This window comes from Phocoena sinus, chromosome 17, assembly GCF_008692025.1.
Source record: "Phocoena sinus isolate mPhoSin1 chromosome 17, mPhoSin1.pri, whole genome shotgun sequence".
In the NCBI taxonomy this organism is placed as follows: domain Eukaryota; kingdom Metazoa; phylum Chordata; class Mammalia; order Artiodactyla; family Phocoenidae; genus Phocoena; species Phocoena sinus.
In genome coordinates, this window is record NC_045779.1 from 75145105 (window position 1) to 75169881 (window position 24777).

General features: G+C 47.6%; 1 protein-coding gene and 1 non-coding gene across 2 annotated transcripts in view; both read right to left on the bottom strand.

The window, feature by feature from the left end:
* Positions 1 to 24777, bottom strand: part of COL22A1 (collagen type XXII alpha 1 chain) — a 242480-nt gene that overhangs the window by 61991 nt on the left and 155712 nt on the right. Inside the window, exons 37-39 of the mRNA XM_032609582.1 lie at positions 22427 to 22531; positions 21622 to 21666; positions 6084 to 6161 (exon numbers count right to left, since the gene is read on the bottom strand). Coding sequence (XP_032465473.1) covers positions 6084 to 6161; positions 21622 to 21666; positions 22427 to 22531 — 228 coding nt within the window. The remainder of the gene's footprint in view (positions 1 to 6083; positions 6162 to 21621; positions 21667 to 22426; positions 22532 to 24777) is intronic.
* LOC116742795 lies at positions 12376 to 12482 on the bottom strand. The gene has a single exon (XR_004346575.1). It is a non-coding gene; the product is annotated as a U6 spliceosomal RNA (small nuclear RNA).

Sequence of the window (24777 nt, forward strand, 5' to 3'; positions counted from 1 at the left end):
TGCTAGGCAACCAAGTCGTTATTTGAAAATGATTAAAGGGAAAGCATTTATATTCTGCCTTCCATGTGAGCTGTTCCACTGGGTATCCGAATTGTACATGAGGGAACATCTCTCCATACAGAAGTATCCTAGCTAACACATAAAAAAGAACTGACTGGGGCTTCCCTGGTGGCGCAGTGGTTGAGAGTCCGCCTGCCGATGCAGGGGACACGGGTTCGTGCCCCGGTCCGGGAAGATCCCACATGCCGCGGAGCGGCTGGGCCCGTGAGCCATGGCCGCTGAGCCTGCGCGTCCGGAGACTGTGCTCCGCGGCGGGAGAGGCCACAGCGGTGAGAGGCCCGCGTACCGCAAAAAAAATAAATAAATAAATAAATAAATAAAAAAAGAACTGACTGAACTAGAATAGCACCAATTTGCAAGCCCTGATGTGCTAACTGATCTACACCTTGTCTATCAAAGGGTGTGAATGTCACAGCAAAGACACCACTGGACATCACACGCCTCCTGATGGCAGTCTTGCCAGAAAGATCAAACCTGAATCTGCTCCAGCCTCGACGCCCAAGTACGGGTGTACAGGAAACACAGGGACAGAGCAGTGCTAAACTGTTCTATGAGCAAAGTCCAGACAGTGGGAAGTTCTGAGACCAAACAATAAATCTTGTCTCATCAATTAAAATACTGCCGTTTATATTTATATAAATTTGAAATTTGATCCCCTCTCCCTCCCTCCCATAGATATCTATTTGAAAACACAGCTCGTTTCATTCTCCATCATCTTTTATCTCAAGGGCTCATGGGTACCAGGCTAAGTGCTGGGCTTGCCTTTCATCAGCCCAGTGAGCCAGGCACACTGTCTGAACCTCTCTAAGCCTCAGTTTCCTCATCTGTAAGCTGGAAACAATCATAGTTCAGGCTCACAGAACCACTACAAAGACTGAGGAGGGCAGTGCACGTAAAGGGCCTCCCACCGGAGCCTGGCCCGTCGTATAAGTGCTCAGTATGCCTAGGAATTATTATTAGGAACAACAAAAAGCCTTCTTGAGATCAGAAAGGAGAGTTTCCAACCAGAAGTGAGAGTAGAAATTTATTTAAACCCCCCCCCCTTTTTTTTTTCCCATCAAGAGAAGAATCCCCTCATACTTTAATCTAAAAAGCCAAGATTGGGATATTCAGCTCCTGGTTATACAGGGAGCCCTGGGGTCTGGGGCCGTGTGTTGTCGGTAGGGATCCTCCCCAACCCCTCCTCTTCTGCCCACGGGACCCTGCTCTGCGCACAGGACCTTGCTCCGCGCACAGTGCAAGACGAGAGCGCGTGGCCGGGAATGAAGCCCTGCAGAGCCTGTCCTGAGTGTCGGCTTTGAGGTACCTCTCAAGAAATGCCTGGTGTCCCCAAGTGGCAGCCGGGCAGATGGGGCTAGCCGGCTGTACATGCTCGTTTCGAGGGGCCACAGGCCAGCCTAACTCCAGGACAACAGGAGTGGCTCTGTGGTCCTTAGAACCAAAGGAATTGGACTAAACCAGCAGATACGACATATGAACAGAAACAACAGCTAGACTTGCGGGTCAATAGTTCGGAAGTGGTAATGTACGTGAGAAGACCCTGGCACAGGAAAGGACAATGTAAATGTGAACTTCTGTTCTACCACTGCCCTGCTTGGGCATCCGCTTGGAGCTGGAATGCTGGCATCCAATCCCAGTTCTACCACATCCTAACTGTGGCTTCAGGCAAGTGTCACGTCTCTTAAGTGGCTTCCTTTATTTGTAAAATGAAAGGGAGAACAAGATCTGCCTGGAAGGGTGGCTGGGAGGATTGGATGAGAAGTTGTCCACGAGATAAATGAGAGAATGGGTGTGGGTGCCCTGCTCACCCCGGACCCTGCAGTAGGCAGGCCACGTGAGCTGCGGTTACGACTGCTCTAGCTTTCAGCGGCTTTCATTTCTGTTCTTATTATGTTACTCCCTAGAAGAGGGGGAGCAGAAGAAAAACAAAGAACCTACGGGTTAGGACACGTGACACCTTCCAGTTAGGACACGTGACGTGTGTTTTTGCACACAATCAGCTCCATGCTTCCTTTTCCCCGATCACACTGTTGGTCTAAGGGCTGTTGAACTAGTTTTCTTTGTGTGTGACCCTCAGCGTCTGGGTAAACAGGCGTCAGAACAAGTGACTCCAGAGAGGGAAAACTGAAGATGTAGAGAACGGAGGCGCAATTTCGGCCAGTAAAGGTTGAGAAAGACGTCTGGGAAGGACTTTTATGACCTCAGAAGGTCCAAGGCAAGGTTCCAAGTGTTATTACCAATACTACCACATTGTAATCTGCCCAGCACCCCTGATTCATAAGGAAACTACTGCTCAGCACGGAGTCTTGGGGTGCGGGCTGCCAGCGGGGATCCCGCCCTTGCAGACCTCAGGCTCCAAGGCTCAGTGAGCTTCAGCAACACTTTGATCTGCCCTCAGACGCTGCAAAAGGAAGATCAGAGGCAACCTGAGGATCAAAGGGATTTTTTTGGTTAATGTCTTGAAGGGAGAAGCCAAGACTCCAAACAACTGCCTCCTCATCCACCCCCCGCCCCACGACGTGCAGGCGTCGGCAGAGAAAGTCCCGGGCTCCTTCCAGGGGTCAGCGCTGCTCCTGGACGCCGAAGGCCTTGGAGCTCAGCGCCACGGAAGGAAGGACGAGAAGGATCCAGCCTTCACGTGAGCACGTAATGGAAGCGAACAACCCTGCCCATCCTGCCAAAGCCACAGGAGAGCTGAAGCAGAGGAAGAGAACTGGCTTTGGAGGATGTGGCAGTGATCTGCACCCTGGCCCTGGCCCTGGCCCAGCTGCGTGACACTGGCCAAGTCACCTCACCTTCTGAGCCTCAGACTGTTTACCTGGAAAACACTGACGAAGCAGGCACCTTCAGGACCTCTCTCCAAATCCCCTGGGCACGCACCCACCCGGCAGCTCCTCCCTGAAGGTGCCTGCCCCGGGGGCGTCTGTAGCCGTAAGGGGATGCTCACCCCGAGTGCAGGGCAGCTCCCCGGGAGCAGCCTTCCACCAATGCCCAACGGGAGTCGGTATGCAAACACCCCGGCTCTGCCGCCCTTTTCGAAGAACAGCTCTGCAGCCGTACCCCAGTCTCCAAGGGCTTGTCAGTGGAGGCTGCCACTCCCTAAGGGGTGATTTCTGAGACAACTTCCCAAATAAACTCCTTGCCCTTGAATCCTGTTCTCAGGAGATGCTTCTGCAGAAGCCCAGCCTTCACCAAGGGATAAACCAACTTTCAGGGGACTGAAGGGCTGAGGATGTGGACGCTTCTGGACTCAGCACAGGACCACATATGGACCACTCAGCCAGGGTCAGGGCTCCTGTAAAGCACAGGCGTGTGAGGGACGAACTCACAGCCTGTCGGCACCCCTTCTCCACCTTCTCCGCACACCCGCTCTCAACACACCCCGAGCCCTCATTACCGACAGCCAGGCCATTAGAAAGGAGCGTCAGCCAGAGACAGAATTCATGAAAATTCAGTAACGCTGCCCCCACCACGGAGGCTTTTAATAAGTCGAAGTGGAGGGAGGACACTGAATAGTTGATTTTCGGCCTCTTGGCTGGAAGCAGCCAATTACTTTTCAGGTGGAATCACTGGGGTAGTAACGTATTTCCCGGGCGATTTCATGGCTCTGAAGCGGGAGGTGGGGCGAGGAGTGCCCGCCTCTGCTGTCTGGCTTTCTGATTAAGGGCTTGATATGATGGATCCTGGGGAGCGGACGGGGCATGGAAAGACCCGTGAAATGACAGAGGGACCACCCAGCTTACAGCCCTGCGGTTCCTCTTTCAGTCCGTTTCTCTCCTAAGGGGCTAATTCCTGCATGATTCAGAATCCTAATTCCAACAGAGCAGGCCCCGTGAAAAGCGGGATTTCAGAAGGAAGGAAGCCTGAGCGCTGTCTCTTCAGTACACCCTCTGCCACGTTGTTCCTCCTGGCTACCAGCAGATGAAGAAAAACAGCCAAAGACAAAAGATAAAACGGATGTAATAGAGGGTTTTGTTCATCAGAAATTTTAGCGGAGAATCTCTTCTAAGAAAAACAGACTAAAACTGGACATTTCCAAGAGGATACCACCTGCCTTCTCCCTGGTTTCCGGGGACCTTTAGGAAGACACAAGGCCACTGGTCTTGTGTCTACCACCTTGAAGGTCGCCCTGTTGCTGGGGGCTGGAGTGGAAGTGATGTGGTCATTTCTGGTACGAGGCGCACTTGGTAGGGGGCTGGTCAGAGAAGAGAGTGCCCCGGGGAATTTCAGGGACAAAGTGAGAGGCCCAAGACCAGCCCTGGGGTGTAAGAGCACCACCAGGGGGAGAAAAGGGGGTTTTAATTTAACAAGTGGCACTGTGGGTGATACACTGGATTTCCTCTCAAATTCTTTGAGAGACAGATGAGGAATGAATGGGATCACTTTATTTCTTGAATGCAAAACCAAGCAGAGACCGGGTCATGTACTGCTCCAGTTTATATTCAGATTACATTGAACGGGGGTGAAGTTAGACCGTGCTTCTGGGTTAAGATAATAATGATCCCAACAGTATCAACACTGATACATGCGCAGTTTGGATATTAAGAGGCTTAGCCACAGTATCTGTAGACCACTGGGCATTGGAGCTTCCTTTAAATAACAGTAAGACAAGTGCCACAGACTGAATGCTCGCGTCTCCCCAAAATTCATACATAGAAACCTTAACCCCCAGTGCGATGGTATTCGGAAATAGGGGTTTGGGGTGACTAGGTCACGAGGGTGAAGCCCTTATGAATGGAATTAGTCTTTCTAAAGAAACTTCAGAAAACCCCCTGACGCTTTCCACCCACCACATGAGGACATACAAAAAACAGCCATCTATGAACCAGAAAGCGGGCCCTCACCAGACACTGGATCCGCCAGCACCTTGATCTCGGACTTCTTAGCCTCTAGTACTGTGGAAAGTAAATTTCTGTTGTGTTTAAGCCACCCAGTCTAAGGAATTTTTGTTACAGCAGCCCGAACAGACTAAGACAACGTGGCTGCCAAAAAACCAGAAAATGCAAGTTTAAGGCGCATGAATAAGGTACTGTGTCCTTAGCAAAGAAGGGACTAAACAGAGGATAAAACCCCAGGATTGAAAACTGGTCTTAAGTTCTGAAAGTCATCATTCAGTAAAAGGGGTGGGGATGGAGGGGGGGAGGTGGGCTCTTTGTGGTACAAAGGGAAGAATTAGAAGCAGCGGTAGAAGATACAGACAAGCATAATCCTACATTCTCTGGAAAGAAATTCCTAAAAAACGTCTATTCTCTACGGAAATAACTGTCCAAATATCAAACCCAGATGTACTAGCTTTGAAAGAAGTGTCTCCTATTCCTGGAGGTCTTCGGGGTATGCTGACTGAAGACGCTCACAGCAATCCTCAGCTTGGATGGGGCCTGGGGGTCATGGATGCCCATGACCTCTCACAGCTCAAAGGTTTTCCGGTTCTTAAAGTTACCACCTCCAGGGAGCCTGCCAGCTCACCCCCAGGAGACTGATGTGAATTATTCATCAAAACCACCAATCCAAAGACCACTTCCTAGATTTTATTTTGGAGATAAAAACCTCCTTGATTCCACTTACGTTCTCACCTGTACGTTAATTGGAGGAAGAGGGGTAATGAACTCATTTTTGCCTGAAATACATGAAAGCGTGCTGTTTCTTCCACATCACACCCCTTTCCCGACCAATTCACGTTCACTGGCTATACCTCAGTTTTTGCAAAGTCTGGCCAGTGAGCACTGTTTTTTCCTTTTTATTTTTTAGTGAGTTTTGTTCTCTCACTCCTCTTTGAATGAGACAAGTCTTGGTCTCCCCAGAAAAGCCTTAGTCCTATAAGAAATACACCAAGTTTTAGAAACAGTGTCAGTCACGGTGGACAGACCTACAGCCTGGCCGGCCCAGGCATCAACGACCCACTACCAGATTAGCCGGGAAAGGCGTGTCCCTGCTGCAGGGCCTGAGCAGCAGGTCCCCTGGGAGCCAGCAGGGGCTGACTGTGTGCCAGGGAGAAAGGGTGTGCGGGGTGGGTAAGGACTCACAGGAGGGCCAGTGACCCCAATGCCCGGGTCTCCGTGGTTGCCAGGAGAGCCGGGGATCCCAGGTGCACCACGGTCCCCCTGCAAAGAGAAAACACAAGGTGAAGAGGTCAGCTCTGGGCAAGAGAGAGCCAGGGTGCAGGGGAATTATGCCCCTCCCACTGTCCGATCACACTCTCCAGCCAGCACTTCTGCCCCAACCCGGATTCCGAGTGCCCCCTGAAGTTCATCCAAGCTGCCATCATCCCACCCAGTCCAACACCCGTGGACCACAGCCACTGACCGCGACCATGCACCTTTCAGGGCTGACCATGCCCCAACCCTGACCATGGCTCCAGATGTGATTGTAACAATGTGACACCCCCCCCCCCCAACGTGACCACAATTCCAAGTGTTACGGTGCTTTCTCCAGGCTTCACCTTGCCCCCATCCTGGACCCATGACCATGTACCCACATTTCAGCTTAATGCCCACATCACCAATACATTAATCCATCATTTCACCAATAATTTGCCAAGTACCTACATTTTGTGGGTCACTTTTCCAGGGGGTGGGAGCGGGGAGAACGACTGAGATGTAACCTTTGCCTCGTGCATGGCGGTTAATATAGTGCACGTTTAAGTTCTGCCTTCAGCACTCAGTCACTGCTGGCTTAAGAGAGCGACACGTTTCCTGAGCTCTAGTCCTTCATTTACGAAGGGCAGGTAGTAGCAGGAGCTGCCAGGCCCGCAGACGCCGTGCCTGTTAGGGGATCGTGCCTACAGGGCGCCTGGCACAGCGGCCAGTGCACGTAGGCCGTCGGGGCTGCGGCTGTTCTCAGGCGCCTGTCATTCTGGACAATGATCGGAAGAGTAGAGGAGAAGGAAAGAAGAAGAGGGAAGAAGTTCTGCTTTGCCACTTGCTGTAGAAGGATGCTGAGACAGTCATGCCTTCTTCTGCACAATTTCAAAATCCTCCCCCTCTGAGAACAAGAGCTTATGCTAACTGAGATGGCAGCCAAAGCCGACTTGCACTGACACAGGCTATTCACAGTCTTTACACATCTCGTTTTGTGTGGATACTTACACGTTTCTGTTACATCAATATTAACGAGTCTGATGAGGAAAGCTGCCCCCCACACCACGGTAAATGCAATGTATGTTGCTTGCAAATTATTACCTTTCTAAATTCCAAAATAAATTCAATCCGAAGCACCCGGGGCCCCCAGGATTTTGTGTAAGAAACTGTGCACCTCTGTTAGGTCAGCAGACGGCAGCCAAGCCTGATACTGAAATGGGGGGTGACCCCGGTGAAAGCACTTAACATCTCCAGGATGAGTTAACTCGTATGACAGATGGAAACAGCCTTAGGAGGTCATTATGAAGAGCCGATGAGATAGTGTGCAGCACATTTATTTCAGGTAGAACCTGGCGTTGCTAGGCAACACTGCTTTATTAAGGTTTATGTGTTTAAGCATTAAGGGAAAACCCTATTAATCGTCAGCTTATCCTGTAACCACCATCTCAATTTGAAAACTTTACATTTTGGACCTTTAAGAAAAGTCACGCTTCAAGATGATTTGTTTTTCTTGCAGTATGACTGTTCCTTGGATGAGTATATAAGTTATATACTCGTTCAACGAATGTTGGTTGTTTATTCATTGCAAACCGCAGTCCAGACTCCAAGACCAAAGATGACTCGACCATGAGCCCATTTTCAATACTCCATGTTAAATTCAGAAGAGAAATCGAAACAGGGCTTGTGAAGTTCTCACAAAAGAGATGAACCACAATCCAAACCTCTCACTAAACTCTGGTAACACTGTCTCTCTCCCTCCTCCCTCCAGGTGGACAGTGGCGACGTGTCCTGAGAGCTGCGGCATCCCTCTGTCCCGCCCTCGCTTCTGTAAACAGTCCCCAAGAAATCCTCTTCAGAGCCCCAGATGGTGCCTTCTGTTTCTTTAGAATAATATGATATGGCTGATTCTGGGAAGTACAAGGTGCCTGGGACTGCCAGGAGATCTGATTTGTGTGCCTGGGGAAGGTAGGAAGTCAAGAAATAAGGCAAATGTGGGAAAAGGGTAATGAACTAAGAATGAACACGATCAGTGCCGCGTCCCTCACCAGCACATTGTAACAGCGAGAGGATGAGGCAGAAGACGTCAAACTGGCCGTCAGGTGATGACAAGTCCAGTCTTAGGACTGAAACCGAGCTCCCCTAAAATCCAGTTCCCCCGTGAGTTGATGGCTAACCTCTCTCCATCCCAAACTTTATTCCCGTTCTTGCCCTGCCCCTGTTTCTCTCAGGAATGAAGAGTATCAAAGAAAAGGCGGGCCTGAAACTGAACAGGACCCTGTACCTTCCCCGGTACAACCCCCTCCAGGTCGTGTCCTCACTTCTTTGGCCTTCACCGAGTTCCAAAGAGCAGACTCAAGCAGTTACCGATTAGGGAAGAGAGGGGAAGCAGACACAAAGGAACAGCGGTTAAGCGAGAAAAGTTATGGTAACCCGTACAACAGCTGAGCAATGAAACAGCCTCAGGACTCCTAGTTCCTCCTCAAGGGATATACGTAACCATCTGACACGCACCTTCGAGCTGTTCTGCAGAAATAAAGACGCCCACCCACTAGAGGATGCTGACCACAAGCATGTAGACCCCAGACTGGCTGGAACCAGAAGGCTGATGACTGAGATCCCCAAACATCACCCTGCCACCTCACCACCAGTCAATGAGAGAAATGTCCGCGAGCTGATCACACACCCTACGACCCTCACCTTCCCGTTGCTTTTAAACCCTTGTCTGAAAGCCATCAGGGGTTCAGGTCTCACTAGCCGCCCATCCTCTTTGCTTGGCCCGGCAACAAACACTACTTTCCTTCACCACAACCCGGTGTCTGCAGAGAGGCTTTGCCGCGAATCAGGCAAGTGCACCCAAGCTCCGTTCCTAACAGAACAATGTCAATCTGGTCCTGTGACTTTGCATAAATGCCATAACCTCTCTGGCACCTTAAGATCCTCATCAATTAGGGAAAAAAAGAACATTCTACCAAATTCCCATGTATCTTCCGTAGACTCATTTACAAGGTAAGAAACCATATAACATGAAGTATTTTATAATTATATTTTATCAGCCGCATCAGAAGACAGAAAATAAACTAAGCACACAAAAATGTCAGAAATATCCATGTTGTTTTGCACCCGTTCCTCTTCACAGTGGTTAATGTAAACTTCTTCCTATTACTTTCTGTCTTATCGTGGCTTCCCCCTTCTTCCCAAGGCTCTATTTCATGCGCAGCACAAAACCCTAACCACTGAAGGCTAAATCACACCAACGGTGGAATCTGAATTTTTCCATGCGGTCTGTTCACACCCCTGCTTCTTGCACCAGCTGTTCCCCTCGTGGGGATGTTGTCTGATCCAGGTTCTAAGCTTCCAAACACTTCCCCACCAATTAAGACTCAGCCCAATCATTCCATCTCCATAAACCCACCTCCGCCTGCCCTCCTCTCTGCCTTCCGGAAGGTATTCGAATATATCCTCATGAATCTTAACACACTGCCCTCCCATTTTGTCTGTCTGACCCTCTGACTTCTGTGTGTCTTAAAAGAAGAAGAAAACTATCCATTCACTCCTTTAACCATTAATCCAACAAATATTTGTAAAGTACCAAAAATGAGTCAGACCCTATGTTGGGTACAATCTCTACACGCTTTCGCATCCACAATGCCCAGTGTAGGGCCTGGAATAGCCCTTTAATAGCCAATTCCTGAACGCCCGAATGAATGAACCTCTCATCACTCACATTTTGTCAGGTACTAAATTTTGCTTTTGACCAAAATCAACTTTTTTTTTCCCAGGAGGGAACATGATGAAAGACCTCTCCCAGCCCAGCCCAGGATCTGAGTCACACTGATTGATCGCTGCTGCAGGGTCGCCAGGCCTGGCCCTGGTATGTTTATGCCCCTTTGTGATGCTAACATTTACCCCAAGCAACTACACATCACAGCTTAATGGACTGAAACTTTGAGAAAGTGTTTTCAAGAAAAGGGCAAAAGACCTTAAAGCCTGGTCAGCAAAAGCAAGAAGGCGCCTGATTGGGGAAAAAGGGGCGCGTGAGCTGTAATCCGTAATACCGACTGGAGTATCTGTTTTGGCTGCAAAACGTTCTGGGCCAGTTCAACACTGTTCAGGGAAGAGAGGTGTGAAGTCATGGAAGGAGAATGACATTTACTGAACATTTATGTGCTGTGAGATCACTTATCCACAGGAGCCCTTTGGGGGTTAACTATGCTTTACTCCTTTATGCAGAAAAGGAAGAGAGTCTGAAAGAATAAGCCACTTGCCCTTAAGTCATCTATCTTGCAAGTAGCTAAGCTGGGATCCTAACCCAGTTCTGTATGAAGGCAAAGTCTGTTCATTTTGCTAGAAATAAGTCCACCCAAGAGAAGGAAAGGCATCTTTAAGAGTCTTCCTGCAGTTGTAAGCAATTAAGAAGGGCTGAGGAGGTGCCCAGGAAAACCCTTATACACTGTAGCACCCACCCTGAAATCCCCAGGGGTTTTCAGTCAGCACCAGGAACCACGGACAGTGCCTGGGCAAGGCACACTGCTGAACGCTCCCTGCTACCTCTCTCTGTCTCTCTCTCTCTCTCTCTCTGTGTGTGTCCCCTTCCTCCCTCCTGGTCCCCCCCATGGGCCCCCCATTCTACAACTAAAGACCTGAATTCCAATTTACCTTCCCAGCTGACTAGGGAAACCTTCATTCTAAACTACATTCTAACTTACAAATATATATTATACAATATTAACACTGCAAGGGTCATCTGTTTACACATCTCACATTTGAAACAGGAAGATGTGTTTGGCCAAAGGGACAGCACGACTTACCGTGGGTCCCACGGAGTTGAAACTGGCTGGTCAACTGGACCCCAGGGCAAGGCTCCCTGCACTCCTCACACCCCGGGGTCTCAGCCTTCCTCTCTACTCACTGCTGCCTCTCCCACTTCCACTTGGGCTCTCTCTCCAGCAACTTGCCTACAGGTTCCCCACCTTCATGCTGCAACCGTGAAGCGGACTCCACGGGGCGATCTAATGATAAGAGTCACTAACATCTACAGAGCTTGTACCTGTGACAAGCAGAGGTAGACAACTATTTTTATTTGCATTATATCATTTTTGCCCAAACTGCCTGGGAGAAAGATTTCATCAACCTCAGAAATATCACAGAGAAAAGGACCTTTTAAGCCATCTTCCCCATCTCCCATTTCTGGTGCCCTTTCCAGTGCCCTTGCCTTCCTTCCAGGTCCTGAAGGTCCTCCTCTAGGGGGGGAAATTGAGAGCACAGGAGCGCTGCCAGTCAGACTCTGGGCTCACAGCATCACAGCGGAACCTCGGAGACATGCCTTCAGTTGGCTGTTAATTCACAGGGCCTCCAGAATCTGGTCCTGCTTCCTGCTCCTTTCCATACACTCCCACTGTTCCAGGTACAGGGAACTATCTTACACGCCCTCAAATTCAGGCAAAGTTGTTCCCAATTTTTTTTTCTTCAGAAACTGGGGAGTTGCCAAATATTTGCTCAGAGAACTCTCTCGTTTTTCCCCCTTTGATCATGAACTACAAAGTCGCTATCAGGGGGATGCACGTCAGCCTCCTATGACCTCAATCAGTGCAAATTTGGTACAGTTACAGAGGTCACCTGCCCAAATAGCAGAAAAAGTCAGGAAGCAAGAAAGTTGAACACAGACACCGCAGTTATTCCTGAGGCCTCAAATTCCATGTCCTGGTTATTACTGTAAACAAGCCTTTTACATATAATAAATACAACATGCTCTGCGGTTACGTTCCTCAGATCCCAAAGACACAACTGTAGAATAAAAGGAATAAAAAAAAAAAAACAATGGGTATCTGGGCCTTGAGATAAAATGTCCAGTAAGAGCAGCATGTATGGGTTCCCAATGTGTTATATCTTCAATAACTTGACTGGGATGGATGGTGACCTGATCTGGGAAAGTGCTAGTTGACTCAGAAAGTGGGTCTAGGGATGACGGGCCATGACACCAAAGGCACATAAAAAGAATTTTTAAAACTGTTTTCATAAATATATGTAAGTGGATAAAAATATCATAATTATACAGTAATTCTTTAATTTATGTGATTTTGAATATACGTTAAACTAAAGCAAAAAATAAACCCTCTAATGTCTATCGCTGACTATGTCACACACATTCCTTTTGTACATAAATTCTAAACTTTACTGCATTTTATTTAATTTTTTACTTATTAAATTTTATTTAACTATTTACAGAATCACTCAGCCAAAAAACATGGAACGCTTCACGAATTTGTGTGTCATCCTTGCGCAGGGGCCATGCTAATCTTCTCTGTATCGTCCCAGTTTTAGTATATGTGCTGCCGAAGCGAGCCCTGTCACACGCATTCTTAAGTTTATGCCTTTGAGCTGGTCAAGTGATGGTTCATTGGCTGCGGGTGCATTTAGAGCACACGCTCTACTCTGAACACATTCTATTTCACGCTCCCACGGCCTTCTCCCACGTTAGTACCCTGCAGAGAACTCCTTCCTCATCTTCCCCTTCCAGTGGCTACATGCACTTCAAAATCAGGAGAAACATCACCTCCTCCAAGAAGCCTTCCACGGTCAAACGAGGCTGGGTCGGGAGGCTCCTCTGAGCTCACTTGTGCCTCAGCCTCCCTCTATCTCAGCACTTGTGAGTCTGCTTTTCCCCCGGCTCCTGAGCTGTTAGAGGGCTGGGAACACGTGACACCCATCCCTGTCACCCCACAGCCCACCTACAGGTCTGACACGCGGCAGAGGCTCAGTGGACATGCAATGGATGAGATAAAAAGTGTATTGTTAATTGATGCATTTGACTCAATGAATGACTGCTTCGCTGTGAAAATAACTCCAGGAAAACTTCCCTAGTCACTCAGGAAAGTTCTCTTAAGAACACTCCCTGATGGGTGAAGTCATGTCTTCTGAGCTGTGGCTGCAAGTGTACTAAACAAGAGACGCCTGCCGTTTGCCAAAGCATCTGCCTTCCCTCCCAGGGCCCAGCTAGAGGACAACCGCCCCTCCCCTGTAGCGTCAGGAGTCTGGTGGAAATGAGCGATCACCTCCAGGCCTGGCCCACAAAATCCTTCCCCAAGATCCTCTACCGTCTCTTCCCTCATTTGCCACCGCATACGGAGGCTCTGGGAGACACTGAAGTCCCAGAGGAAGGGGTGGCACTGGACTGGAGGAACACGGGGCTCTGGACGGACAGGTAGACAAGGACTCCTCACCCACCACAGCTCCCGTCACGCTGTGAATGAGGAATAGACTTTTCCCGTGCTAATCATCTGAAATTTGGGGATCGTTTGTGTCCCCAATTAAACTAATAATACGATCAGAAGTTTGCCTGTGAGGGCGTCACCTCCCTCGACTCTCACTCTGCGTCCCTTGACTTTTTTTGGTCTGGCTCGGTTTTTGTTTCGAGCCAGGTGCACAACAGATAATACAAAACCTTGTAAGATCCTGAAAATTACAGAGTTGATGACAGGGGAAACCACTTCTCTCTGAAGATGAAATCTAACCTCCTTCAAATTATGTCCTCTTCAAGTTAAAATCCACGATTCTCTTCAGTCTTTAAAAACTTATTGAGCGGGGGGACCTTGAAGATGGCGGAAGAGTAAGACGCGGAGATCGCCTTCCTCCCCACGGATACACCAGAAATACATCCACACGTGGAACAACTCCTACAGAACTCCTACTGAAGGCTGGCAGAAGACCTCAGACCTCCCAAAAGGCAAGAAACTCCCCACGTAACTGGGTAGGGCAAAAGAAAAAACAGAGACAAAAGAATAAGGACGGCACCTGCACCAGCGGGAGGGAGCTGTGAAGGAGGAAAAGTTTCCACACACTAGGAAGCCCCTCCGCGGGCGGAGACTGCGGGAGGCAGAGGGGGTAGTTTCGGGACCGCGGAGTAGTGCACAGCGACGGGTGCGGAGGGCAAAGCGGGGAGATTCCTGCACAGACGATCGGTGCCGACCGGCACTCACCAGCCCGAGTGGCTTGTCTGCTCACCCGCCGGGGCGGGCGGGGCTGCGAGCTGAGGCTCGGGTTTTGGTTTTGGACGGAGCTCAGGGAGAGGACTGGGGTTGGCGGCTTGAACATAGCCTGAAGGGGTTAGTGCACCACGACTAGCCGGGAGGGAGTTCGGGGAAAAGCCTGCACCGGCCGAAGAGGCAAGAGACTTTTTCTTCCCTCTTTGTCTCCTGGTGTGCGAGGAGAGGGGTTTAAGAGCGCTGCTTAAAGGAACTCCAGAGACGGGCGCGAGCCGCGGCTAAAAGCGCGAACCCCAGAGACGGGCGCGAGCCGCGGCTGAGGGCGCGAGCCCCCGAGACGGGCGCGAGCCGCGGCTGAAAGCGCAAACCCCAGAGACGGGCGCGAGCCGCGGCTAAAACCGCGGACCCCAGAGACGGGCGGGAGACGCTAAGGCTGCTGCTGCCGCCACCAAGGGGCCTGTGTGCGAGCACAGGTCACTCTCCACACCCCTCTTCCGCGGAGCCTGTGCAGCCCGCCACTGCCAGGTTCCCGGGATCCAGGGACAACTTCCCCGGGACAGCGCACGGCGGGCCTCAGGCTGGTGCAACGTCACGCCGGCCTCTGCCGCAACGTCACGCTGCCTCTGCCGCCGCAGGCCGGCCCCGCACGCAGTGCCCCTCCTTCCCCCATCCCCCAACCCCCGGCCTGAGTGAGCCGGAGGCCCCGAATCAGCGGCTCCTTTAACCCCGTCCTGTCTGAGCGAAAAAACAGACGCCCTCCAGCGACCTACACGCAGAGGCAGGGCCAAATCCAAAGCTGAGCTCCTGTGAGCTGTGAGAACAAAGAAGAGAAAGGGAAATCTCTCCCAGCAGCCACAGAAGCAGCGGATTAAAGCTCCACAATCAACTTGATATACCCTGCATCTGTGGAATACCTGAATAGACAAGGAATGATCCCAAATTGAAGAGGTGGAATTTAGGAGCGAAATCTATGATTTTTTTCCCTTTTCCTCTTTTTGTGAAGGTGTACGTGTATGCTCCTGTGTGACATCTAGTCTGTATACTCTAGCTTCCACCATTTGTCCTAGGGCTCTATCCGTCCATGACTTTTTTTTAAAAATTCTTTTTCTTAATAATTAAGTTTAATTGTAATAACTTTATTATACTTTACCTTCGTTCTTTCTTTCTTTCCTTCCTTCCCTCCCTCCTTTAGACAACGAATCACCCCAAATTGAGGAGGTGGTCTCAGGGAGCAGGATTTATGATTTTTCCCCCTTTACCTCTTTTTGTGAAGGTGTATGTGTATGCTTCTGTGTAAGATTTTCTCTGTATAGCTTTGCTTCCAACATTTGTCCTAAGGTTCTATCCGTCCCTTTTTTTTTTCTAAATATTTTTTAATTCAATAACTATATTATACTTTATTTTATTTTTACTGTATCATCTTTCTTTCTGTCTTTTTTTCCTTCTTTCCCTCCTTCCTTCCTTCCTCCCTCCCTCCCTCCCTCCCTCCTTTCTTTCCTTCTTTGCTTCTTTCTTCCTTCCTTCCTTTCCTCCTTTCCTTCTTTCTTTCCTCATACTTCTACTAATTCTCTCTACTTTTTCTCCCTTTTATTCTGAGCCGTGTGGATGAAAGGCTCTTGGTGCTCCAGCCAGGAGTCAGGGCTCTGCCTCTGAGGTAGGAGAGCCAACTTCAGGTCACTGGTCAACAAGAGACCTCCCAGCTCCACATAATATTAAACAGCGGAAATCTCCCAGAGACCTCCATCTTAACACCAGCACCCAGCTTCACTCAACGACCAGCAAGCCACAGTGCTGGACAACCTATGCCAAACAACTAGCAAAACAGGAACACAACCCCACCCATTAGCAGAGAGGCTGCCTAAAATCATAATAAGGCCACAGACACCCCAAAACACACCACCAGACGTGAACCTGCCCACTAGAGAGACAAGATCCAGCCTCATCCAGCACAACACAGGCACTAGTCCCCTCCACCAGGAAGCCTACACAACCCACTGAAACAACCTTAGCCACTGGAGACAGACATCAAAAACAACGGGAACTACGAACCTGCAGCCTGCAAAAAGGAGACCCCAAACACAGTAAGATAAGCAAAATGAGAAGACAGAAAAACACACAGCAGATGAAGGAGCAAGATAAAAACCCACCAGACCTAACAAATGAAGAGGAAATAGGCAATCTACCTGAAAAAGAATTCAGAATAATGATAGTAAGGATGATCCGAAATCTTGGAAGTAGAATGGACAAAATGCAAGAAACAGTTAACAAGGACCTACAAGAACTAAAGATGAAACAAGCAACGATGAACAATGCAATAAATGAAATTAAAATCACTCTAGATAGGATCAATAGCAGAATAACTGAGGCAGAAGAACGGATAAGTGACCTGGAAGATAAAGTAGTGGAAATAACTACTGCAGAGCAGAATAAAGAAAAAAGAATGAAAAGAACTGAGGACAGTCTCAGAGACCTCTGGGACAACATGAAACGCACCAACATTCGAATTATAGGGGTTCCAGAAGAAGAAGAAAGAAAGAAAGGGACTGAGAAAATATTTGAAGAGATTATAGTTGAAAACTTCCCTAATATGGGAAAGGAAATAGTTAATCAAGTCCAGGAAGCACAGAGGGTCCCATACAGGATAAATACAAGGAGAAACACGCCAAGACACATATTAATCAAACTGTCAAAAATTAAATACAAAGAAAGCATATTAAAAGCAGCAAGGGAAAAACAACAAATAACACACAAGGGAATCCCCATAAGGTTAACAGCGGATCTCTCAGCAGAAACCCTACAAGCTAGAAGGGAGTGGCAGGACATACTGAAAGTGATGAAGGAGAATAGCCTGAAACCAAGACTACTCTACCCAGCAAGGATCTCATTCACATTTGATGGAGAAATTAAAACCTTTACAGACAAGCAAAAGCTGAGAGAGTTCAGCACCACCAAACCAGCTTTACAACAAATGCTAAAGGAACTTCTCTAGACACGAAACACAAGAGAAGGAAATGACCTATAGTAGCGAACCCAAAACAATATATAAAATGGAAATAGGAACATACATATCAATAATTACCTTAAATGTAAATGGACTAAATGCTCCCACCAAAAGACACAGATTGGCTGAATGGATACAAAAACAAGACCCTTATATATGCTGTCTACAAGAGACCCACTTCAGAACTAGAGACACATACAGACTGAAAGTAAGGGGATGGAAAAAGATATTCCATGCAAATGGAAACCAAAAGAAAGCTGGAGTAGCAATTCTCATATCAGACAAAATAGACTTTAAAATAAGGACTATTAAAAGGGACAAAGAAGGACACTACATAATGATCAAGGGATCGATCCAAGAAGAAGATATAACAATTGTAAATATTTATGCACCCAACATAGGAGCACCTCAATACATAAGGCAAATACTAACAACCATAAAAGGGGAGATCAACAGTAACACATTCATAGTAGGGGACTTTAACACCCCACTTTCACCCATGGACAGATCATCCAAAATGAAAATAAATAAGGAAACACAAGCTTTAAATGATACATTAAACAAGATGGACTTAATTGATATTTATAGGACACTCCATCCAAAAACAACAGAATACACATTTTTCTCAAGTGCTCATGGAACATTCTCCAGGATAGATCATATCTTGGGTCACAAATCAAGCCTTGGTAAATTTAAGAAAACTGAAATTGTATCAAGTATCTTTTCCGACCACAACGCCATGAGACTAGATATCAATTACAGGAAAAGATCTGTAAGAAATACAAACACATGGAGGCTAAACAATACACTACTTAATAATGAAGTGATCACTGAAGAAATCAAAGAGGAAATAAAAAAATACCTAGAAACAAATGACAATGGAGACACAACGACCCAAAACGTATGGGATGCAGCAAAAGCAGTTCTAAGGGGGAAGTTTATAGCAATACAAGCCCACCTTAAGAAGCAGGAAACATCTCGAATAAACAACCTAACCTTGCACCTCAAGCAATTAGAGAAAGAAGAACAAAAAAACCCCAAAGCTAGCAGAAGGAAAGAAATCATAAAAATCAGATCAGAAATAAATGAAAAAGAAATGAAGGAAACAATAGCAAAGATCAATAAAACTAAAAGCTGGTTCTTTGAGAAGATAAACAAAATAGATAAACCACTAGCCAGACTCATCAAGAAAAAAAGGGAGAAGACTCAAATCAATAGAATTAGAAATGAAAAAGGAGAAGTAACAACTGACACTGCAGAAATAAAAAAAATCATGAGAGATTACTACAAGCAACTCTATGCCAATAAAATGGACAATCTGGAAGAAATGGACAAATTCTTAGAAATGCACAACCTGCCAAGACTGAATCAGGAAGAAATAGAAAATATGAACAGACCAATCACAAGCACTGAAATTGAAACTGTGATTAAAAACCTTCCAACAAACAAAAGCCCAGGACCAGATGGCTTCACAGGTGAATTCTATCAAACGTTTAGAGAAGAGCTAACACCTATCCTTCTCAAACTCTTCCAAAATATAGCAGAGGGAGGAACACTCCCAAATTCCTTCTACGAAGCCACCATCACCTTGATACCAAAACCAGACAAGGATGTCACAAAGAAAGAAAACTACAGGCCAATATCACTGATGAACATAGATGCAAAAATCCTCAACAAAGTACTAGCAAACAGAATCCAACAGCACATTAAAAGGATCATACACCATGATCAAGTGGGGTTTATTCCAGGAATGCAAGGATTCTTCAATATACGCAAATCTATCAATGTGATAAACTATATTAACAAATTGAAGGAGAAAAACCATATGATCATCTCAATAGATGCAGAGAAAGCTTTCGACAAAATTCAACACCCATTTATGATAAAAACCCTCCAGAAAGTAGGCATAGAGGGAACTTTCCTAAACATAATAAAAGCCATATATGACAAGCCCACAGCAAACATCATCCTCAATGGTGAAAAACTGAAAGCATTTCCACTAAAATCAGGAACAAGACAAGGTTGCCCACTCTCACCACTCTTATTCAACATAGTTTTGGAAGTTTTAGCCACAGCAATCAGAGAAGAAAAGGAAATAAAAGGAATCCAAATCGGAAAAGAAGAAGTAAAGCTGTCACTGTTTGCAGATGACATGATACTATACATAGAGAATCCTAAAGATGCTACCAGAAAACTACTAGAGCTAATCAATGAATTTGGTAAAGTAGCAGGATACAAAATTAATGCACAGAAATCTCTGGCATTCCTATATACTAATGATGAAAAATCTGAAAGTGAAATCAAGAAAACACTCCCATTTACCATTGCAACAAAAAGAATAAAATATCTAGGAATAAACCTACCTAAGGATACGAAAGACCTGTATGCAGAAAATTATAAGACACTGATGAAAGAAATTAAAGATGATACAAATAGATGGAGAGATATACCATGTTCTTGGATGGGAAGAATCAACATTGTGAAAATGACTCTACTACCCAAAGCAATCTACAGATTCAATGCAATCCCTATCAAACTACCACTGGCATTTTTCACAGAACTAGAACAAAAAATTTCGCAATTTGTATGGAAACACAAAAGACCCCGAATAGCCAAAGCAATCTTGAGAACGAAAAAAGGAGCTGGAGGAATAAGGCTCCCTGACTTCAGACTATATTACAAAGCAACAGTAATCAAGACAGTATGGTACTGGCACAAAAACAGAAAGATAGATCAGTGGAACAGGATAGAAAGCCCAGAGATAAACCCACGCACATATGGACACCTTATCTTTGATAAAGGAGGCAGGAATGTACAGTGGAGAAAGGACAGCCTCTTCAATAAATGGTGCTGGGAAAACTGGACAGGTACATGTAAAAGTATGAGATTAGATCACTCCCTAACACCATACACAAAATAAGCTCAAAATGGATTAAAGACCTAAATGTAAGGCCAGAAACTATCAAACTCTTAGAAGAAAACATAGGAAGAACACTCTATGACATAAATCACAGCAAGATCCTTTCTGACCCACCTCCTAGAGTAATGGAAATAAAAACAAAAATAAACAAATGGGACCTAATGAAACTTCAAAGCTTTTGCACAGCAAAGGAAACCATAACCAAGACCAAAAGACAACCCTCAGAATGGGAGAAAACATTTGCAAATGAAGCAACTGACAAAGGATTAATCTCCAAAATTTACAAGCAGCTCATGCAGCTCAATAACAAAAATACAAACAACCCCATCCAAAAATGGGCAGAAGACCTAAATAGACATTTCTCCAAAGAAGATATACAGAATGCCAACAAACACATGAAAGAATGCTCAACATCATTAATCATTAGAGAAATGCAAATCAAAACTACAATGAGATATCATCTCACACCAGTCAGAATGGCCATCATCAAAAAATCAAGAAACAATAAATGCTGGAGAGGGTGTGGAGAAAAGGGGACACTCTTGCACTGCTGGTGGGAATGTGAATTGGTTCAGCCACTGTGGAGAACAGTATGGAGGTTCCTTAAAAAACTACAAATAGAATTACCATATGACCCAGCAATCCCACTACTTGGCATATACCCTGAGAAAACCAAAATTCAAAGAGAGTCATGTACCAAAATGTTCATTGCAGCTCTATTTGCAATAGCCAGGACATGGAAACAACCTAAGCGCCCATCATCGGATGAATGGATAAAGAAGATGTGGCACATATACACAATGGAATATTACTCAGCCTTAAAAAGAAATGAAATTGAGCTATTTGTAATGAGATGGATAGACCTAGAGTCTGTCATACAGAGTGAAGTAAGTCAGAAAGAAAAAGACAAATACCGTATGCTAACACATATATATGGAATTTAAGGGAAAAAAATGTCATGAAGAACCTAGGGGTAAGATAGGAATAAAGACGCAGACCTACTGGAGAACGGACTTAAGGATATGGGGAGGGGGAAGGGTGAGTTTTGACAGGGCGAGAGAGAGTCATGGACATATACACACTAACAAACGTAGTAAGGTAGATAGCTGGGGGGAAGCAGCCGCAAGGCACAGGGATATTAGCTCGGTGCTTTGTGACAGCCTGGAAGGGTGGGATGGGGAGAGTGGGAGGGAGGGAGACGCAAGAGGGAAGACATATGGGAACATATGTATATGTATAGCTGATTCACTTTGTTGTAAAGCAGAAACTAACACACCATTGTAAAGCAATTATACCCCAATAAAGATGTTTTAAAAAAAAAAAAAACTAATAATACAAGACAGACCTGTTGCTTTGCTGGTTGAAAGCATCTTTTGCAACTTGATTGCACTGCAAGCATTTATTAAGCAACAGTTATGTGGCAACTACTTTAATGTCACAGTTCAGAGTCACAGAGCCTTTAGTTAAGCGGAAGGTGACGAGCATGCAAGTAAACTGAGGTGACCAGAGATGCTGACGATCAAATTTTGTTTGGCCCCTAAGTGCAACCCATGGCATCCACGGCTCGCTAGATAAACCTACCTTAGTTCCTAGAGGTCCAGGTGATCCAGGTGGTCCACGAAGTCCCTGGGAAAATGAATGGCACAAAGATAACCATGGGACCATGAGTGAGCATTTACCCATCTACCCTGTGCCGTGGGGGGCCACAGGTGGACGGGACTCTCATCGTGACCTGTCTTGTACAGAGGAAAGGTCCCTGTGTCCTCATGTAGTGCTAAGGGCTGAAAGCCACTGAGATTTCGGGGTTCTTCATTACTGCAGCAAAATTTACTAATACATCTCACTTCGTGTCCGTGACACTCTAACACGTTTGTAAGTCCCCATGCACACAACGCTCTCATGCGTTTCCACATACGGTTTACCTGTCTGGACCACCCTCTCTGTGCTGTTCTGCCTAAAAAGTAATTTCTTCCAACTTTCACATTTCGCACAGATGCCACTTCCTGTGCAAGGTTTCCCCAGACTTACACAGACCAGGAAGCCCTTCTCCAGGATGTGCACTCCAGGACTGCCTGAGCTATGGTTATCTGTTTGCCTGGCTGTCTCATGAGCATCTCAACAGCACAGGCGCTCACCCATCTCCGTGTCCCCAGCGTCCGGCCTGGAGCCTGGCACGCGGCCAGCAGTCCGCGGGGGACTTTGCTGCGCTGGCCTAAAGGGGACAGGAGAAGACGCTTCCCCCACCCAAGACCCCTTTCCCAGCCCACCTGCTTTCACTGGCTATGACTCCGCTTCTGCAAAGGTTGACCAGTGAGCCTTTTCTTTTTTTCTCTTCTAATTCCAGCCTGGTCGTCATGGGCACAGAAACCCTGGACCCGACACTTACCGGTTCTCCATCTTTCCCTCTTCCGGGTGGCCCTGGGAGCCCAGGGGCACCAGGATCGCCCCTGGGGCCACCTGGCCCTGGGCTTCCTTCTTCTCCCATTGCTCCCTGGAAGGAAAAGCGGACAGCGTCCAGGATCAGTGACATGCAGAGAGTAAGCTTTTCAGTGGTGAGCCAACCTGAAGGGGGTTGGTGGGCTTCCTGGTGATGCCCTGCTTCAGAAAGCCCACCCCTTCTGAGGGCATAGAAAGATGGGTTGTATAATGTGTCCCCCAAAATTCATATGCTGAAGCCCTAACCCCAGTACCTCAATTTAGAAACAGAGTCTTCACAGATGTAACTAGTTAAGATGCAGTCATACTAGGGTAGCACGGACCCTAATCCAGTATGAACTGGTGTCCTCACGAGAAGGGGACATTTGGACACAGACATGTGGAGAGGGAAGTCAACGTGAAGATACGGGGAGAAGAGAGCCATCAGTAATCCAAGGAGAGGGGCCTGGAAGAGATCCTTCCCTCACAGCCCCCAGGAGGAGCCAACCCTGCTGACACCTTGATTTAGGACTTCCTGACACAGTGAGAATGGTGAGACGGTAAGTTTCTGTTGTTTAAGGCACCCAGTTTGTGATACGCTGTTCCAGCGGCCTTTGCAAACTATACAACGTGGAACATGGGAATAGGAAGGATGCTAGTCGTCTTCTAGTCCAACTTTCCTCCCACTGCAGGAAACCATCATGTGTGCCTCTTCCAGGCAGTCCTCCCATTTCTGTTTGGACTCCTATGAGAGCAGGGAGCTCACCACCTTCTCAGGCTGTTCATCCCTTTATTGGGCAGTTCCATTACATAGTGTGCCTTTATTTTCAGCCAACCCTCTCTGAAATCTTCCAGATGTTTGGCATTCAACCTTGGAGCTCTACAGATGAAATCCAATCCCTTTTCACATGACAGACTTTCAGCGATGTGAACACAGCCCGGGGCTCCAAAGTGGGGAGAGACAGACAGCCAGGATCTAATGAGGGAGCTGGGCTTGGAGTTTGCTCACCCTTTCTGACCACAAAGCCAGGAGCCCCGAAGCAGCCCTGGCTGTGGAACGCTGCGGGGTAACCACATGAGCGGCAGGAGCTCCCTTTCCCAGGGCAGGGCTCTCTCGGGCCTAGGCTGCAGTCTGACCGCCTCTGACATTTGATGCAGAGGTGAGGTAAGGTACGATGTCCCAAGGAGGGGCAAAGCAAGGGATGGAGAGGACCTGCCTGCAGGCCCGGGGCGGGGTCAGCTTCTGCAAGCCTCGGGCCAGCCACTGGACACATCCTGCTGTCCGGGATTTTCACCACTTTGCAGAGCACCGGAGGGAAGTGCCCTTCCAAATGCAGCCCTGGGTCTTGGACCTCAGCCCAGCCTTCTGCTCAGACAAGCAGAAGTGCTGGGCTCCCCCTTGAGGCTGAATGAGCCAACGGCTCACAGCTTTTCTCATCTTTGCTCAACGGGTCCTCAAAAACCTCTTCTAACCCCCTTCTAAGCTCCTCCTAAGGGGTTAGTGCCCCACTTACGTCCCCGAATAGAGCCTAATCCTTCAGACGTGGTGTAATCAAGGAAAGCCCGATGGGCCAGGTTGTTTTCCCTCGCTTAAGGATATTTTCCACAGGTTGGTGGATCATTTTTCTCTGCAGTGAATCATTTTCCTCTCTGAAGTACGTGTTTTAAAACTGAGCCTTCCCACCAGAGTGTAAAATTTTGTTATTTATCCTTGTTGCATTTTGCCAAAATAGGAAAGGTAAAATGATCACTCCTTTCAAAGGTCTCAGGCGAGGTGGACGTGAAGGGATTTGCATCAAGTTCAGACACTGCAGTGCCGGGAGGGGCCCTCTGCGGAGGAGGCATCGGGCGCCGTGGAGACGCCGAGACACCCGTTCCTGGGGGCGAAGCCTCACGTGGTGGCTCGAGACAGCGAACCGCCGTCAGCCCCCATCACCGGCCCTCTGCCGCGCCCTCTGACACATCAGTGCTTCAGTTCCTCCTTGCCACCTGTGGTCAGTGTCTCCATTTTACACACGAGAACATGCAGGTGTCAGAGGGTGCCTGCAGTCCGGGCTTCTCAGCTCCGGCGCTGCTGACATTCGGGACGGGCGCTCTGTGTTGAGACGGGGGTGCCGTCCTGTGACAGTTTAGAAGAATCCCTGGTCTCCACCCACTAGATGCCAGGAGAAGTCAGGAGTACCCCTCGGAGACGCTTCCTAAAACGTGAGCTCGGGAAACGTGGCGTGGGATCGCGGAAGTCCATGGGACCTCCCTCTCTGCCCCCGGGGTGTTGGCGTTTTGGGGGGACACAGTGTCTCTCTTCCTCCTAATAAACAAAGC